The following is a 12,905-nucleotide window of genomic DNA, read 5'->3' on the forward strand; positions in this document are numbered from 1 at the left end:
GTTTTAAAAAAATCACACCTACCAAACTGAGAGCTGTTGGAGTTAGGTGTGAGCAGCATGAAATCCTGCCTGGAATTCCAACGGTGTCTTATGAGATCCAAATAGTCAAAGGAGGTATGGACCAAGCCTGGAGGGATGGCTGACTCCACTCCCCAGAACATCTGTTTTGGATGCTCAGAATTCAGCAGCACCAAGACCTTCAGTTTGAGATGGGGTACGGGATTGTTAGAAGAAAGGAACAGCCAAGGGAAAGTGACTCTCATAGCTGGGAAATGAGCAAAGGCTATAAAAGGGACCAGATGTAAACCTTAGCTTTTCAAATCACATGGGAAAATAAAGATCAGGAGGAAGAAGCAGAATAAGATTCTCAATTTTTCACTAGAAATGACCAACTCTGGGCAAAGTTGTAATGCCTTTCTGCTCTTGGTCCACTAAAGCATGATGTTCAATAGCAAATTAAGGGGAAAGATTGACATTTCCAGGCACATACTGATATAAGTTTTCATGTGCCTGAAGAGTTCTCAATAATCCAAATGCTGATTCCCAGGGTCTTAAAGAGAATGCCATCCAAATAATGCAATCTGGGAGTCTTTACGCCTTCTCTCATAAGCCAAATTGAAATTGATTATTTTCTTATTGGGGTATAAAAATCTATCCATTAAGTGATTTATAAGAGGTAAGCCTTTGTTAAACAGCTTTGCATATATTATCTCATTAAATTCTCACAGTGACCTCAGGAAGTAGCTTATAATTTCCCCATTTTATAAAGAAGGAAGTGGGCTCTGACAGGTTCAATACTTTTGCCCTAGGTCATCCAGCTTCCAAGTGATACAGCTGGGATAAGAACCCAAGTCAGTCTGGTCCCAGAGTCCAAATGCTCAGTCCTTACAAGTCTGCAGCATTGTCAACCTACAGGTGTCAAGCTTCTACATTTAGTATTTAAGAACCACTGGTTTAGCCCTAACTGGTTTGGCTCAGTGGATAGAGCATTAGCCTGTGGACTCAAGGGTCCCAGGTTCGATTCTGGCCAAGGGCATGTACCTTGGTTGTGGGCACATCCCCAGTAGGGAGTGTGCAGGAGGCAGCTGATTGATGTTTCTCTCTCATTGATGTTTCTAACTCTCTATCCCTCTCCCTTCCTCTCTGTAAAAAATCAATAAAATACATTTTAAAAAAAAGAACCACTGGTTTAAAGCCTTATTACCACCCAGATGGTGAATCTCAGTGGTTGAGTGTCAACCCATGAACCAAGAGGTCACTGGTTTGTTTCATGGTCAGGGAACATGCCCAGATTGTGGGCTTGATCTTCAGTGGGGGGCATGTAGGAGACAGCCAATTGATGTTCCTCTATCATTGATTTTTCTATCCCTCTCCCTTCCCCTCTCTCTAAAATCAATAAAAACATATTTTTTAAAAATAATAAAATATTGCTATCATTATCTACTATAGGACTGTTTCCTCAGATCTCTTGTATACCAGCTTTTAAGCAACTTGGAAATATGGACACTTTATATTATCCTCCATTCCCTTCCTCTTCTACCCTATTCTCCTATCATAGAGCCTACCCACCACAATGCCCAACTTACAAGATGTATTAAATGTTTGCTGAATGAAGATATGCCCTTGTTCAAAGTTTAAGAGAGTTGAGGGATCATGCCTGGGACTCAGCTACTCTGGGTAGTCTATAAGAGTACTAGACAATCAAAAAAGTATAGTTAAGAAGCAAGAACACTTTAGAGAAACAAGTCTTAGTCCCTGAAACATTATGCAAGTAAAGGAGGGAATTCTCAGACAGTAAGACCAAGAGTATTTATTCTTCTTGAGCCATGTACAAATGAGGGACAAACCAGCCACACAGGGAAATAGAAGCATCACAGCCGATTCCATCTTGGTTTTATAATACTGCAGTAAAAACAGGAATTGGCTTTTAGTGTGTGATTTGTAAAACTGTGTTCCAAGGCGACTTACTCCTCTAGGGAGATGCCTCAAGGCATGCTGGGGGAAGCAAAATAACACAGGTCTGCGTTCCTATGGCAGACACTGTTGGTTGTTTTCCCAACAGGCATTCCCCTTTTTCTATCCTAAGAGAACCCCGAATTTCAATATGACTAGCCCCAGGGAATAACTGATTGTTTGTTTAAACCAGTGCTTTGCAAATGTGCATGTGCATACACATAAACAAGGGATCTTGATAAAATGCAGACTCATAGTTAGTATGTCTAGACTGAAGTAATTCTAACAAGCTCCCGGGTGATGCTGATATCGTCATTAGTCCACAGATCACATTTTAAGTCCTAGGTTCTAAACCAATGATTCTCGAATATGATTACACAGAAGAATCACATGGGTGGCCCCTGCTTTCATTGGTTAAGCTTGGGATCAGTTATATATAAAAGAAAAAGATTCAAGGTGATTTAAATGTGCATGGTTTACAGTAATATTGGAAGTTCTATATTCTTTTGCCTTTTATTAAAGTTGACTAGGAAAATCAGTTCTGGTCAATGAGATATAACTGGAAGTCTACCAAAGGAATTCTGGGGAACATTCTCTTCCTTGATAAAACTGTAGTGCAAATGAAAGTCCCTAATCTCTTCCTTTTTAAGGACTATTAATAGGTAAATGAAATGTTTGGGGTTGTGGGCTTCATCTGTGCTAAGTAAGGGAAGGTGGCATTACAACACACTGAGAGGATGGTGAGAGGAAACACAGAAAGAGCCTCTCTCTTTGGTGATGCTAATTAACTGCTACATCAACCCTAGAAATATCTATTGTTTCAGTTACTGTTGCCGAGTAACAAGCTATCCCAGGTTTAGTGACTTAAAACCACAGCGTTTTTATCATGCTCACAGTTCTGAGGGTCAGGAATTTAGACAAGACACAGTGGATATGATTTGTCTCTGCCCTCTCTTGTCTGGGGCTGTAGATGTGAAGATTCAAATACCTGGAAGTGGCTCAAACAGCTAGAGAATGAAGTCATCTGATGGTAACTTCACTCACATATCAGACATGTGGGCTGAGAAGACAAAAGCTGGGCTCAGATGAGGTTGACCAGAGAGCACCTACGCATGGCCTCTCCATGTGGCTTGAGTTTCTTCACAGAATGGTGACTTGTTCAGAAAGAAAGTGTCCTGAGAGAGAGCATTCAGAAACCCAGCTTTCCAAGAGAGTTTATGACCTTGACCTGGAAATCACACAGTATCACTTGGGCCACATGCTATCGTCACAAAGGCTAGTCTAATTTAAGAAGATGGCATTTAGAGACCACATCTTGGTGGGAGAACAGCAATGTCCCACTGCAGAAAAGCATGTGGGATGGGTACTATTACTGCAGCCATATTGGCAAACATAAATGCCTACCTCTATGTCCAGACTTTTTATTAAGACAATTCCTACACCTCCATGTTTTTGAAGCCACTGTCAGTTAGATATTTGGTTTCTGTAGCAAAAGAATCCTAACCAATAGAGTTCCTTACTCCAACTTCAATGACTATAAGTATTTTGTCACATGCTTTGTATATTTAGTCTAGTAGGAGGTCTGTGGGTGACAAGGGAGTGATAGCATTAGACATGATGTAATATGAAAGAGATAGGGATGTGTAATGTCGTGGCCTTTTGAGCAGCTGGGCAAGGTCTGGGGCAACCAGCATCCTGAGCAATGAGCAGCCTCCATGAGGTGGAAAAAAAAATTTAGGAAAAATTACCATTGAGTAGTAGTCTTCAAACTCTGCTCTTTGAAGAGTTTGGAAAAATTATAGACACTCTTTCTCATTTTTAAGCTACCTAAAATTTTCATTATGAGTTTAACGAATTGCTACACTACTCTTGTCCCTTAGTATACACACACACACACACACACACACACACACACATACACACACACACACATACACACACATATACACACACACACAGCAGCTGGGAAAGACTGGAAGCCCCATTGGTTTATGGTGCCTGATTAATCACGCTATGAAGCGTTTCTTTGTTGGTGTCTCCCTGGAGAGGATTTTACACCCTGAGGCAATAGACCAAAGTACAATTTATAAGCAAGGAATATGCTTTCTCTTGGAAAGGACTGTGGTAGAGAAACCCAATAATATATCTTCCAAACTTGAACATTTTTGAGAGTAAAAGGGGACACTATTAATAAGTGCTCTAGGAAATAAACATAAAGCTTAGAAATGGAGATATATGGTGACTTCAGCTACTGGAATACTAGTAAGTTATCAGACTAATCCGTTTATAAAAGAGAATTCATGGAAGCTGAAGATCTGGTTATTACTTCATTTTCAGTACTCTTTGGAAAGTTTTCAATAGCCCCTAGGAGTTTGTGCAGACCTGTAATTAAGCTAATGTTTAGCCATACCAGTTGTTTAAAGTATTAAAACATTTTCACGCCCTGACTGGTTTGGCTCAGTGGATAGAGCATCGGCCTGTGGACTGAAAGGTCCCAGGTTCGATTCCGGTCAAGGTCATGTACCTTGGTTGCGGGCACATCCCCAGTAGGGGGTGTGCAGGAGGCAGCTGATCGATGTTTCTTTCTCATCGATGTTTCTGACTCTCTATCGCTCTCCCTTCCTCTCTGTAAAAAATCGATGAAATATATTTAAAAAAAAAACATTTTCACACATGTTGCTATACAGAATAACAGTAGTTGGGATAACCATTAAAATAATCAATAATCTAAATGCCAGCATTTGTGCTTCATTTCAGAAACCACAAACAAGCAAAATGTGACTCTAAGACATCTTTGTGGAGTGGGCATTGGAGCACAGAGCTAGGGATCTGTTACAGAGGACTTGCTCTTTATTTTCAAAGTTAGTGGGTAGCCTTGAAGCATAAAAGTCCTTATTTAGGAGAAAGGAGAGGTGCAACCTATCCCAACCCCTTCTATAAACCTCCAAAATTATGCTTTTCCCTGCCCATGGGGAGGAGTAGGGTCTGGGTTCAGGAAGCAGTTAGTAAATTACTGGGTCCCATGGATATAGACAGTTGCCATGGACACAGACAGCACATGCCTTCATTGTGAGACAATATCCCCTCTGATAGCTTTGTGAGCCCTTGTTTTATATGACAACTTAACTCCCAATGGAAGGCAGCTGTCCCTGTGCTTTGTAAACATGTTTCTAGAGAGAGACTCTCCTGAAAATCTGTTCAGGGACTAAAAGAGGCAGTTCTCTAGAAAGATAGTGCGAGCACTGTTTCCCCTCTTTCCCTTGCAGATGTATTGCTACCTGGCTGGGTATCTCAGTTGGTTAGAGTGTTATCCCGATACTCCAAGATGCGGGTGTGATACTCAGTCAGGGCACATACAAGAATCAACCAATGAATGCATAGACAAGTGGAACAACAAATCACTATTTCTTTTTCTTCTCTCTCTCTAAAAATCAATCAATGGGAAGAGAGAGAAAGAGAGAGAGAGAAAGAGAGAGAGAGAGAGAGAGAGAGAGAGAGAGAGAGAGAATGAATGAGAATCTAGCACCAGGCTGTTTACTCTTCCTCCCCTACCTGCCTACTCTTTTCTTGAAGGAGAGATAGGGTCTTAGCAAAAGCCTCCACTACCTCTAGGCAGCATCAACCTCTGTGCTTACTCCCATTACTTTTTATATTCTTTATCTCTTCTCTGCTCTTTTTTTCTTGTATTATTATTTTCAAATCTCTTATCTTCTTTAGTCATTTCGAGTTTGTCTTCAGTATGCACTGGGCTCTACCTGGTCACTGCCTGTGGTTGGCACAAGCTGTCTCCCAACGAGCATTCGTGGGGCACAGAGGCATATTGTACTTCTTCACCAGAGAAAGAGCAAATAATATACAGGGTCCTGGCCTCAGCAGTGAGGATCAGATCATCCCCATCTACTGTTCATCCTTCCCCACTTCCCCTCTCCCTCTGTCCATCTCTCCAGGGTCACTTAAATGATAACATCATTCAGGTCTGAGAAAAAGGCACAAGTGAGAAGATGCAGGGAGAGCAGAGCTATTGGGAAGTCCAATGAACCCCATTCTTTTAGGATTAACTCGATCCCTAGTCACTAAATGACTATCAATTCATAGGAAGTTGTGGAAATTTGATGTAGTTCCCCATGTCAAGTCATGAAGCTAGCAAGGTCATCGTTTAGCTGCTGATGGAAGTATAAAATGAAAGATCAAAACTAATGCACTAGTCAATATAGTATTTTGGAAATTATTAGAGAATGTTTTCGTGAGTGAAATGTGTTATAAAAAATGTGATTAGGTAAGAAATTTACATGATATTAACTTACCTAAACAATAAAAAGTATGGTATATTTAATATTTGACTTATATTATCATTTATATTACTGTAGCACTTGAATATCACTTTTTGCCATTTTATACCCCAAGTTGAAGAGGCTGCCTAGACATGGTTTCTTCATTTACTAGAGCATTTGATTAAATATGAGGAGAGTTTGAATAACTTTGTCTTTACTTTTTAAAGATCTGTATTGGAATGATTATCAAGATTATTTCATTTCAGAAGTAGAAAAAATCGTGTTTCAGAAAAATCAAACTAATATTAATGAATTTCAATAATTTTTAATTGCCATAGAGCAGTGATTTTCAACCTGTGTGCTGCAAGAATTTTTAAAACATCTAATACCTATTTAGCCAGGGGCACTGACCTCTTTTCCCTAAGACTGTCAAATTAAAAAACAACAACAGTCAACACAACAATAGCCAGCTAGTGTAAATGAATCAAAAGTATACCTATTTTTTGTCAGATCGGCAAAAAATATATTTTTGTGTGGGCCACAGAATTTTAGTAATTAATTTACGTGTGCCGTTAGATAAGAAATCACTGCTGTAGGATATCCATTTCAGTTTTCTATCACTCAAAAAACCCCTCTCACTTTATCTCCCTCATTAAGAGGTTCCATCAGTTTCACAAAGCCCTCAATAATGACCTAATGGCTCAAAGGTTAGCTACTGAGTCACTGGATATTATGGTTGTTGTAGGCTGAACAACAGTCCTCCCAGATGTCCACGACCTAATCTCCGGATCCTGTGCAAGTTGGTTTAAATGGCCAAAGGAACTGTGCAGATCTCATCAAGTTTAGGATCTTTAGATTGGGAGGTTATCCCGGCTTATTTGGGTGGGCCTTTAAATGTAATCAACTGTCTTTATAAAAGAGAAACAGAGAGAGGTTTGACCACAGACTTAGAAGACAGTGTGAAGATGGAGAAGAAATGGATTTGGAGATGAAAGAAGGGCCCAGGAGTGAAGGTTTGCAAAGAAGGTAGCTCTAGAAACTGGAAAAAGCAAGGAACAGATTCTCCCCCGAGAGGCTCTTGATGGAGTGTGGCCCTGCCAACACCTCGATTTCTGATTCTAACCTCCAATACAGAAAGAGAAACAAATAAACGTGTGTTGTTTTAAGCCCCCGAGCTTGTGGAAATTTGTTATAGCAGCCACAGGAAACTAATACATTGTTGTACAACAGGGCTCTGAGAAATCCTTACTTGGTCAGTGAGAGGCATCACTGTGTGCTGAGATTTCTATAGGCTACCAATTTCAAGTTCACTAACCAGACATTCATGGGGTATCTGGATTCCTCAGTAGCAGGGGAATGGAAGCAAAAGGAAGCCGCTTGCGTCACATGTAAGGGCTGCCACCCTTATAACCCCAGGAAATTAAAGAGCTGGAAATCTTCAATCAAACTAGTAACTTAGAGAAAAGGGCCAGAATCTCACCAGGCTGTCAGACCATTTATAGTTTCATTAGAGGCTACTAAATTATATGACTCGAGAAAATCACTGGCAATCTATTCAGACAGGAATTCCGTTTCTGTGGTTCTAACCACAAAACCTCTGTGGATCTTACACTGCATGACAACTATGGAATCTACTCTCACATTTAGGAGCCCCAAATATTTCTCTAGTAATTGGCTTGCCATATAGATCCAACTAATAATTATGAGGTCATCACCCTTTTGAGATGTTGTCATCTTAACCCAGCTCTCAAAGTCCCCCTATACTGAACTTCTGGCCTATTTTCAGATAATATCATTCCTTTTACAAGGTGGTAGGAAACTTAAATGAGCACTGATCTTGGAGTCAAAAGTTTATTGCCATCTGATCAGGCATGGGAGGAAAATCTGAAAGAAATGTTTAAATGTTGAAATAATGGAAGAATGTCAAGTAGGCTTCAAATTGATCCTTAGAGTATCCTTGAAATCAAAAGTACAACAACCGTGACTATTTCTTATAGATTTTCCCCATTGTTTCCTTCAACTTTCACACTTGACTCAATTCACTCTCAGTGGTGTGACAAAAGGAAGTAACAGCTTTGAGATTTTAAATTATAAAAATTGGCTAGACATCCTGTAATTATTCCAGTGGTTTTCAAGACAGGATAGAATCTATTATTCATTCCTATCCCCAGACCGAAAGCGAGTATCTTATAAATACAAGTACTTCTCTAAGGAGTAACATGCACATTTGAATGAAATGATTACAAAGAGTTCTACCTGGGGTACAATCATTGTCCTCAATATGTAGATAACAACACAGGGACTCAGTGATAAGGAGCAATACAATACAACTAGAGGCCCAATGCACGAAATTCGTGCAAGAGTAGGCCTTCCTTCCCCCAGCTGCCAGCACCGGCTTCCCTCTGGCACCTGGGACCTAGGCTTCCCTCTGGCCACCAGCAGGCACCCAGGACCCTGGCTTCACAGCCCTGGCCTCATCCGGAAGGTCATCTGGTCTAATTAGCATATAATGCTTTTATTATTATAGATGGATACCAATACTGGTTGGAGACAAAAAAACATTTGAATCTCAGGCCCCATTACTGGCTATAATATTGGGTAAGATACTTAATTTGTCTGAGCTTCATTTTACTAATCTTTAAAATTATGACAATAACAGTAACTACCTCCTAGGGCTATGGTGAATATATATCTATATTTGACCCTTCAACAACTTGGGGATTAGGGACCTCAACCTCCTACTCAGTTGAAAATCTACGTACAACTTAAGTTGGCCCTCCACATCATGGAGTCCCAACCCAAGATAGAAAATGCACATAAAGTTGTTTAGAACAGAGCTTGGAAAATGTGTTCCATAAATATCAGCTACTTTTAGATGACCTTGAGGCCAGTAAGAATATGAACTGAAATATTTCAATAAATTATATTTGTCATGACTAGCTTGACAAATAATGACTGAAGAAAAAGGTCAGGAACATTTTAGTAATGGAACTAGTTACCACAGAAAATTTTATTCAAAGTATATGCAACTAGCTTCTTTATTATGATGAAAAAAAGATGCATATATTTTGAACATCAAACATACTAAGGGATATACAAGAAGAAATCTTCTTCTTACTATAGAACTTCAGTCTATTATATGAGATATGCACACATGCATGCATGTGTGTCTATGTGCATATAATACTCTCCTAACTTGATTCCTTAACTTCCTTCTTGTTCCTCTACCAGAAATTCAAGAAGCCAGAATGAGTCCTAAAAGAATTTATGTCCTATAATTTCCTTGCGTAAAACCTTCCAATGGTTTCCCACCATACTTAAATAAAATACAAACTCCTTATTCCAGATTATAAAGTGCTACAGACTCTGGCCTCCGCCTTTCCTTCTGACTGTATCTCCCTGTTCTTTCTCAGCTAAGCTCCAGGCACACAGGCTTTCTCTCTGTGTGATGAACATTCAGGCTCATCCCTGCCTCTGGTCCTTCTCACTGTTTCCTCTTCTTGGAATGTTCTTCCTCCTGAACTCTGCATGTTATTTTTCTTTTTCAATCAGATAAAACCTGGCCTCCTAAGTGAGGACGTGGCTGATCATACAACTTCAATAGTCACCCAGTCAATCTATCGTTTCAACCAGTTTTGCATAGCATTTAACACAGTGATGGCGAACCTATGACACGTGTGTCAGGGGTGACACGCGAACTCATTTTTTTGGTTGATTTTTCTTTGTTAAATGGCATTTAAATATATAAAATAAATATCAAAAATATAAATCTTTGTTTTACTATGGTTGCAAATATCAAAAAATTTCTATATGTGACACGGCACCAGAGTTAAATTAGGGTTTTTCAAAATGCTGACACGCCGAGCTCAAAAGGTTCGCCATCACTGATTTAACAGGACTGCATACTTTTCTGGTATGCTTGTTCCTTTTTATTTATTCATATGTTTATTTATATAATTACCAGCTCCCCCGCCCCTAGAATAGAAGCTCCATGAGAGTAAAACTTGGTTTTGTTCACTCCTGTGCCTCTTCCACCAAGAAAAATGCTGGAATATAAAAATGTCCAAAAATGCTTAATAAATTATTGTTGTTGAAAGAATGGATGAATTTATTTAGGTTCTTTTTCCAAGTAGTTTCAAAAGGTTACTAACACCGTCCTTGTGCATACATCCTTGTACATGTCCAATTAGATGCCAAAAGTTTAATTATTGAGTCAAAGGTATGTGCAATTTAAATTTTGACAGTCATTTCCAAATCACCTTTTAACAGAATTGTGCCAATTTACATTTTGAGTGGATTCCTTGAGTCTTCTTTTAAGTGTTTTTATGACATGATATTGGAAACACATTTCCTCAATTTAGAAGCTTGGAACACTTTATAATCCCATAACCTTGGAATGCAAACAGAATCGCCAAAGTGCAGAAGTCCACGGGGGCCTGGTAAATGGCTGAAGAACCCATGTCTGCAGTTACTGACAGTGGAAGGAGGTACTATGACAAGCATACATGACTTACTTTCAAAGGTCTCACATTACCCAGGAGTCTTGTGTTTGGATTTTTCACAATAAACATAGGTCTTCATAATCAACATTCATTATGATTTTTCAAGTATGCAAGTACAATTTATAATTTAAAAAAATCTTAGTAATCTTACTGGGATGCCAAAAAAGATGAAGGCAGAAACAAGTAGCCTATTCTCAAAGGTTCTCAAATTCCATGCATTTATTTCTCCCACCAAAGGTTAATTTCTCTTGCCCTTTGAGTCATTTATGCCAACAACCCCAGAGTTCTGGGTGGCAGGAACTGGAGAATACTCCACTGATGAATTTACATGCATATATGTTAGTACATGTTTAACTACAGCAACAAAGTCATTGATGAATTTGGGGACACACAGGTTCCATGGACTACTTTATTCTATTTTGAAAGGCATCCATTCTCAGTGAAAAAGCAACAACTAAATTCTTATGAAACAGCTCAGAGGACAACAGAAAATAAAACCAGAGACATACATACTTTCAGCCTCCACACCATCATTCTGAAAATTCTGTCGATGTATTTCACCTCAAGATAACTTTAAATGAAATGTCAATTTTTAGCACAGATCATCCAAACATATGTCATGTAAGCACATAAGACACTCTCCATTGCTTACCTCTGTTACTCAAGAGCAGCATAATCTTGCCTTGGAAAAATTGCCCAATTAATAGAGAGATACCAATTCTGGATTTAAAATGTACCTAAATAAAGCATCCACTTTTCTAAATACTGAAAACAGGGTACTTACAGCAGGGTGTCCAGTACAGTAGGTGTAGCTGGCATGGGACTGGTAGTGCAAGCTCGCTCTTGGAAAGGAATATGTACTCCAGGATGGTTGGCTGCTGTTCCACTGGGAGCTGAAGCCAGGGCTCATGGTCAGTCTTGACTTACTCGTTTGATAGGCTCTCACTGTGGAGCTGGACTATCAAGAAAAAAGAAATGCAATGTAAAGACAGCTCTGCATAGAACCCAAGTCAGACACACACACACACACACACACACAGAGCAGCAGCACACATTCTCTTGTATGATCATGGCATAGAACTCAGCTGGTTAAAGGAAATGGCTGATCTCTTAAGAGGAGACATGACATGTTGTTCAGACTAGGATAAAAGTGTTTTCTCACTATTAGAATTTGGACTGGATCACAAAGCACAGTTGATCTTATTGAAAAGAGTATTTTTCTGGTTGTAACATGCAACTTCATCCTTCAGAAGTGAGGTATGTTTTAGTGGTGATAGCAACAGTGATATAGCTTTTAAAAATATATTTTTATTGATCTAAGAGAGAAAGGGAGAGGGAGACAGAAACATCAATGATGAGAGAGAATCATTGATAGGCTGCCTCCTGCACATCCCCCACTGAGGACTGAGCCCACAACCCAGGCATATGCCCTGACTGGGAATCAAAACGTGACCTCCTGATTCATAGGTCAATGCTCAACTATGGAGCCATGCCGGCTGGGTGGCAGTGATATTTTAAGTTACATAAATTTCCTTTCACCACAGTGTTCACCTTAGAAGTTCACCATCTGCCTCATCAGACAAAGATCAGGTTATGATGGTTGGATTGAGGCACAGGTTGGTTCCTGACACTAAATGGTCTTCAAGTTCCATGAGCCTATTGCTGTCTTCGGAGAGAGAGCAGCAGAAATCTGGACATACTCCAACATGTCACCCTTTCACTACCAGAAGACAGCAAAATGATGAAGGATTTGAAATTGTCATTTACCCCCAACTGACCCTACCATGTAATTAAAAAGAGAGGAATAGGGAAAAATAAATCAGTTTTCCAAATGTTAAATATATTTTCTTGTTCATTATTGTATATAGAGTGGAATGAACTCAAAACAAAACCCTCTTGTATCTTCTGTCCATTTTTCCCCCTCAGATGTCATGGCACATAAGGCATATAATAGTTTCTTTTCAGAGAACACTTTCTATCATCAAATTGCAATAGCTACTTACCCATGTAGCACAGTAACTTTCACAATAAATTCTATTTATAAATGTATGGACACATGCCAACTCAATCACTGGGGAAATGTGCTAATCTCATTGCCATTATATTCAGGAAACCCAGTGGGGAAGAAACTTTTATCCGAGATTGTATTCCCCATTGGGCTAGATTCTGATACCATTAG

The 12,905-nt window shown here is 39.4% G+C and overlaps 1 protein-coding gene across 1 annotated transcript in view; it reads right to left on the reverse strand.

The window, feature by feature from the left end:
* Positions 1 to 12,905, reverse strand: part of RBMS3 (RNA binding motif single stranded interacting protein 3) — a 1,176,852-nt gene that overhangs the window by 693,078 nt on the left and 470,869 nt on the right. Inside the window, exon 3 of the mRNA XM_070433273.1 lies at positions 11,511 to 11,684. Coding sequence (XP_070289374.1) covers positions 11,511 to 11,684 — 174 coding nt within the window. The remainder of the gene's footprint in view (positions 1 to 11,510; positions 11,685 to 12,905) is intronic.

Source organism: Myotis yumanensis, unplaced genomic scaffold (genome assembly GCF_028538775.1).
Source record: "Myotis yumanensis isolate MYYU_CA2020_CCGP unplaced genomic scaffold, mMyoYum1.0.hap1 SCAF_14, whole genome shotgun sequence".
NCBI lineage: Eukaryota > Metazoa > Chordata > Mammalia > Chiroptera > Vespertilionidae > Myotis > Myotis yumanensis.